Source organism: Saccostrea echinata, unplaced genomic scaffold, assembly GCF_033153115.1.
Source record: "Saccostrea echinata isolate AGI-Se365-2 ecotype Australia unplaced genomic scaffold, CSIRO_AGI_Sech_v1 ptg000027l, whole genome shotgun sequence".
Taxonomy (NCBI): Eukaryota; Metazoa; Mollusca; class Bivalvia; order Ostreida; family Ostreidae; genus Saccostrea; species Saccostrea echinata.
Genome location: NW_026889776.1, coordinates 9297592 through 9304534, shown reverse-complemented (window position 1 = coordinate 9304534; position 6943 = coordinate 9297592). Strand labels below are relative to the sequence as shown.

General features: G+C 34.1%; 1 protein-coding gene across 1 annotated transcript; it reads left to right on the top strand.

Annotated features, from left to right (window-relative positions):
• The first annotated feature begins 1522 nt into the window (after window positions 1–1522).
• On the top strand, window positions 1523–6943 carry LOC133193169 (uncharacterized). Its single transcript, XM_061329138.1, has 4 exons — window positions 1523–1592; window positions 1704–1801; window positions 3312–3643; window positions 5998–6943. Exons 1-4 carry the CDS (start codon window positions 1523–1525, stop codon window positions 6941–6943), a joined length of 1446 nt encoding a protein of 481 aa, XP_061185122.1.

Genomic DNA, 6943 nt, shown 5'->3' with positions numbered 1-6943 from the left:
CCAAGACAAGTTTCACACTTTCTTGCCCATGTTTCTTGAGATGAAAATTATTTAAAGACCTAGCCCCTTTTGCCTTTTCTTGATTATCCCCCCCTTTTTGAAGGGACATGACCTTTCATTTGAAAAGAAAATGAATTTTTAAGAGGTTTAAAAAAGTTCACCAATTCACAATTTCAACATTTCAGGATCTTTGAATTGATAGAAAGCTACTCATGTGTCGTAAATTGCTGAAGAAAATTCGAGATCCTTAAAGAAAGATGGGATTTAAAAAAATGTTAAATTTGTGCTTTTAATACACTCAGCACTTTCAAGTTCTCTTATATTGTTCGTACAATGTCCTTAATGAGAAAAGAAAGGAAACTCCTACTTCTATACTTTTTTCAGACAATCTGTAATTTGTTGTTGCTTTCAGTTCTCACTAATTATTATTATTGAGTCTGTCAGGCATTATAATAAGCAAAGGTTTCAAGGGTGCATACATATAAAAACATGCAATTTTTAGATTGCTTATAAATAAGTAATTGAAAAAGAAAAATAACAATGAAATTTAAAAAAAAATATAAACATAGTATATTGTTTAATTTTTTTCTACAGAAATGGAAACTTCTGAAGTAACAAGAAGTTTTACTCATTGCATGGTAAATAATCTCTCTCTCTCTCTCTCTCTCTCTCTCTCTCTCTCTCTCTCACAGATGTTATTTTTCTTAAAATTCCCCTTGTTTAAAAATTCTGTGTACGTGTATTCTTATAGTCAAAAGTCATTGATTTGGACACACAACCTAGTTCCAAGCAGTCTTTGTCTAGATCAGGTAAGTCTTATTTTAGATACATTTCAATGAAAAAGAATTGCTCAATTTATAGCATATTATGCTTAGATCTTGCTGATTTGGGCAAAAAAATTTACAGATTTCAATGGTTTTTTAACTAAAATATTGATAGCTAAAATAAGTTATAATCGCTACTGTAAAGAAATGCTTTAGAATTTTCCATATCGTGCATCAGCGACCCCCAAAAATCAAGGCGTTATTATGTTTTAATCCTTTCTCAACAAAATGCTTTTCTTCACAAAATTTAAAAATCATATGCTATTTCCTCACCCAACCGCAAAGCAATTTTCGTAAAAAAAAAAAAAATCAAAAAAAAAAATCGCAAAAATATGCTCTATTTATTATGCTATAGTTGAATATGGTATTGTTGAATATGCTTTGGTTGATTATGCTATAGTTGAATAAGCTGTGGTTAAACATCCTATATTCAATAACACAGTATCTTATTTTTTTTTAAATTTGATAATAGAATTCATTGATACATGTATTGCAGCTTTATGAAATGTTCCTTTTTTTTCTTTTCTCGTGTAGACAAAGAAGCACATTCAGGATTTTCAACAAAACGGTTGAAATGTAGCCTGGAGAATTTTCCTCGAATCAAATATATTCATAAAATGATCAATCTCTTCGAAAGTAAACTGAAAGACATCGAAACTAGATGCAAATTATCATTTGAATGGTCGCCCAGTAAATCAATGGAGATAATTCTGTACATACCATCAAATATTTCTGAAGAAAATGAAAGACTTTTGCCTCCCGAAATCGGTAAGTACCTTAATATAAAAAGCTATGGAAAGTACGATTTCTTTTCGCCTGGAGTTTTCTTTATATATCATTATTAAAGTGCAATGTATAAAAGCCATTGTAATATTTCAGAAGTGAATGAATGTCAGGACGACCTGACATCTATATGGCCTGTTTCTGTTCTGGTTTATTTTCAAGGACAAAAAGAAAATCTCGAACTTATCAAAAAGGTATGTAATGCTTGGGGTTTTTTTTTATATGGCTCAAAATTAGACGATTTGATTTATATACCACACTTAACTATAAGTAGATCTACTGTTTGGATGTCTGATCACAGTAGATAACACATCTGCAGAGCTCTTTCACGCATTAACGCATAAATTTCAGTTACCAATTCCATACATATCGTTTTCTTTTGAAAACAAAATGGAGTTAACACTAAAGTCTACTTTACACAAAAATCCTTTGATTTTAAAATGAACTTAAACGCTAAAAATTAATAATTTTTCCCTTAAAGCAGTATGCCAAACCAAACGTTTTTGAATTTGTTAATTTAAAGATAATCACCTTTATTCATAGAAAATATGTCACCCTTCCTTGACACCCTTAATAGAAGCACTATAGGCCAACTCTGATAGCGGGAAAAAATAGGTCTATAGATTCTCTACCTTATCCCAATAATGGTTTGAAGTAAACTTCAAGATGAAGGTAAAATAATTTTAATTACATTTAATCCCAATCTATGTGAAGGAACTACAAATTTCAAGATAGCTAACTGACCCCGTCCTGTGTTTAAGACCCCTCAAAGCTTAGAAGGATACTCCCTGCGACATAAAACCCATTTCCAACGTTGATTTGTTCTAGTGGCCAAAATCTTACAACTTGTACTAAAAAACTTCCATCAATGAAACTGTAAAATTTAAATTCATTATGACTCGGAACGACACAAGTGTAATGAAATAAAATAATCATAGTGGATTGGAATGCTTCTAGAATTGTCCAATAAAACCATTGCAGATTTAACCAATCAATGTTTTTTTTAGTTTGGACAACCTCTCCCTGTTTTTATTTGTCAAACATTTTTCAGCGAAGACAAAAATAAAGCTCTTGTCATCCTAGAAATAATATATTCTGTCATGTGAAGGCATGGTCTCACTCGACAATTTTTGACAGCCCCTCCCCCTTTTCTTGAATCCAATGACCGTCCCCCGAAAAAATAGTCTCTGTCTTTTATGACTATTACATGTACGTGTCATATAAATATGAATTTCAAAGAACATTATTTGGGAATCAAAATAACTTGTCTTTTGGGTCATACATTCACACATTGCGTTTGAAAACAGCTCAGGTGGACTGAAAATGAACTTCGAACTAGAATTTCAATCCAGTTTTTTCTCGGACGTCCGTGTCGATTTGTACCCGCCAATTTCATTGTCAATCATTAAATGTTTTGACTGTAACAGATGGAAATGACGTAAGTTGCATATTTCCAATCTTGCCAGTTAATTTTCCGCGGTCTTAAGAGAAAACGCCAACAGTCTATGCACTGCTAAGATTTCTAAAGGAAAGAGAATTCGAGGCAAGAAAGTTGTCCTGGGGCGAGTTTTCAGACCCCCAACCAGATTCTTGCTGATTTGAGGACGTGTTTAATATCTGAGGATCCTCATAAAATATAGTCACAGTATGCCATCCTAGATGTATGTATGAGAGACTTTTTTTAATTCATATTATTTATTTCAGGAAATAAGAAGATATCAGAATAATAAGTGGAGTAGTGAGATTATTGTTCTGAGTCCAGAGACTAAATATGGATCTCAATCCGTTGCACAAAACACCTTCACAGTAGTAGACTGCAACAAAAAATCTATAAGAGAAGCCATATCCAGATGTCTTGAAGCACCAGTATCTCAGTATCTAAAAGTAAAAAAGACAGTGCTTAAATATGTTGTTGAAGAGTCTTACAGATGTAGATTACAGGAAGAAATTTTGTCTTTACAAACTCTTTTGTCAGAAACAACTCCTGGCAAACCAGTCAGGAGAATACCAAAGAAAATTAAGGATTATCTATTCGGGTATGTGTTAGTAAGTTAATTAAATACTTAGATATTTTTAGGTCACCTGAGTCACTCAGGTGACCTATTGCTATCTGTTTTCGTCCGTCGTCGTGCGTCGTCAGTCGTCCGTCGTGCGTCGTCCGTCGTGTGTTAACATTTGAACATTTTCAGCTTCTTCTCTGAAACCGCTGAACCAATTTCAGCCAATTTAAGCATATGGCATCTATGTGTGAAGGGGAACAAAATTTGTGAATATCATGGTCCCTGCCCCCCTGGGGCCTGAGGGGTGGGGCTAAAACCACCAAAATTAATACAATCTTAAAAAATCTTCTTCTTTACTCCTGGACATCAAGCAGTCAAACTGTTGGCATGATTGTAATAAGCATTGAGCCCTCTACCAAAATTGTAAAATTCATGGCCCCAGGGTCAGGGGTTCTGGTGCTAGGGTGGGGCTATATAGATCATATAGTGAAAATGCATTATTTCTTTGAAAATCTTCTTCTCTACTCCTGGGTATTTTTGAAAAATACTAAGTACATTGTTATGATAAGCAATGATGCCTCTTCCAAAATTGTGAAATTCATGGCCCCAGGGTCAGGGGTTCTGGTGCTAGGGCGGGGCTATATAGATCATATAGTGAAAGTGCATTATTTCTTTGAAAATCTTCTACTCTACTCCTGGGTATTATTGAAACAAATTGAATACACAGTTTTGATAAGCAAGGGTGACTCTACCAAAATTGTGAAATTCATGGCCCCAGGGTCAGGGGTTCTAGTGAAAAGGTTGGGGGGGGGGGGGGGGGCTCTATTGATTATATAGTGAAAAAGCAAAATTTCTTTGAAAATATTCTTTTCTGCTTCTGGTTAAAAAAAAATAAAAAGCAATAAGCTAAGTATTTAGTTATGATGAGCAAGAGTGCTTCTTTCAGAGTAGTGAATTGCATGACCCCGGGTCAGATGTGCTGGTGGAAGGGTGGGGCTCTTGATGATATAATGAAAATGCATTAATTCTATTAAATAATCCTGTCTGCTCCTTAGTGTTAAGCATATAAACAAAGTGATTACTTATGATGAGCAAACTTCTGGTCCCAGGGTGAGAGACTCTAGTGTTTCTAAGTGGGGAGGGGGGGGGGGGCTCTATTAATAATATAGTAAATCTGTAGTAAAAATGCATTATTTCTTTTAAAATATTCTCTGCACTTGGGTATATCAGAGGCAAAAAGATTAAAAGTTTTAATAAGGAAGGGTATTTTTACCAGATTTTTGAACATCATTTTGGTCAAGTGTTCAGGTCCTGGCCAGGGCTCTATTAATTTGTATTCTACTGAGAGGAGTTATTCCCCTTCGCTGTTTACTTTTGATAATTAATCACTGTAAACAATGTACTTGAAAGGTTAATAGAATAAGAGAATTATGCAAAAATTTTTATTGGATAATACAAAAAGTATTTTCCTAGTTTTAATGATCAGGTAGACTTGTAAGTAATAGATAAATAAAAATGGAACAAAAATAACTTGTCTTATTAAATGTTCATCAAAGACCAAGGGGGGCCAATGTAAGAGATCTCAAGAAATTAAAATAGTACAGAGGCACTGATTGGTTTTTTAATATACCGTATGGTGATAGTGATAAATGGGGAACAGATTAGAACATAATGTATAAACTGTCAATGAATACTAGATTAATTATTTTTTTGATCCTGATCACCCTATTTTTCTTGCTTTTGGGCAACAAAGCTTCACCTTTCAGTTCATTTTATACTCTATGGATCCTCTAAATTGTTGTATTATACTCAGGTGACCGTTAAGGCCCTTAGGCCTCTTGTTAACTTAATACGCTTTGAAATATACAATAATTTATACATGTAAGATAACATAGGATCACCCATGGATTGAAATATGATGTATATCTAACGAGTTGGGATTTTTTCTTTCCTCGGGCTTATGGCGATTGGAAGGAATACAAAAACGAGCTAAATATTCATTTACAGATCATGAGAAAATCTTTTTTATCACATACTTTTTTAAAATTCTTTTGGGTTGTAACCCCTTATGCTTTCTTTTCGGCTGCTTTATAATCTGCATTGCAACGTCAACAATATTATGCTGAATTATTACCATATTAAATAGCGTGTTACCAAATTCAAAAAGAAGTCTCTTTTTATAAGTCAATGATTTTATAGACTAGTTATTTGGAATTTAACCTCGTTCTTCCATGTTTACTACAACACACAACGTATTTGTTCTGTTATATTACAGATTATTGAAATACATAATGTAGGATATGGAAAAAATATCAAAATATTCAATAATATCAACTGGACTAAAGGATGAACATTTGATAAATTCCTTTATTTGAATTTTTTTTTTTTAGAAATCCATCAGTCTTAGGCTTTGCGCTGTGGGAAGGGAAAACATTGCGAATCACTGTGAAGAATACAAAATGTAAATACGATCTTGAACAAGAACTAAAAGCACTTGATACTGAAAGAAATTTCCTGCAGTCGCATATGCTTGAAATCCTAGAAGGAAATGTGAAAGTCAGTCTTTATGTAGGACAAGGGGATAAACTTTATCCAGGACATGAAATATGTGACTTGGAAACAAACCAGAAACGTGAATCCGCTTCTGCCAATAGCAAAGACATGGAAGAAAATTACGGAACATTAGGATCTTTTCTGGAAGAGAAAACCAGCAAAGACCTATATGGTATAACATGTCGCCACGTGATTCCACAGGAAAATGAAAAGGTGTTCATGAAAATACTCAAAAATAAACCACCATCTGAAATTGGTCAATCTGTGTATACCTCTGAGAAGAATTTGGAGGACTTTGCTGTGTTTAAAGTAAACGATTATCTGAAAGATCAATGCATAAAGACTTTCCATAATGACGATGACGAAGAATGTAATGCTGTAGTTCATCAGGGAAACGTCTCAGATAATTTAGTTGTTCATAAGAAAGGAGCAACGACCGGATGGACAACAGGGCGGATTCAGAGTCGGGAGTGCTATTCCCATCTAGTTCCTGATGAAAATGAGGTTTTCCTTGTCGATGGATTTGATAAAGATTTTTTTGCATGCACCGGGGACAGTGGTTCTGTCGTTTTCACGCGTGATAAATCATTTGACCAATCAACTGTGTCAGTACTGGGTATGGTCCTCGGTGGAATGGAAAGTAATTATGAAGACCACCAGCCCGAGATAGAGAAATCTACAATGTGTTTTCCTTTAGATAATGCTTTGAGTAACTTGTCCATTCAAAATCGCTTAAAATTGGAATTTGTACCTAAAGAACAAAGTTCCAGCGATTCCGACTAA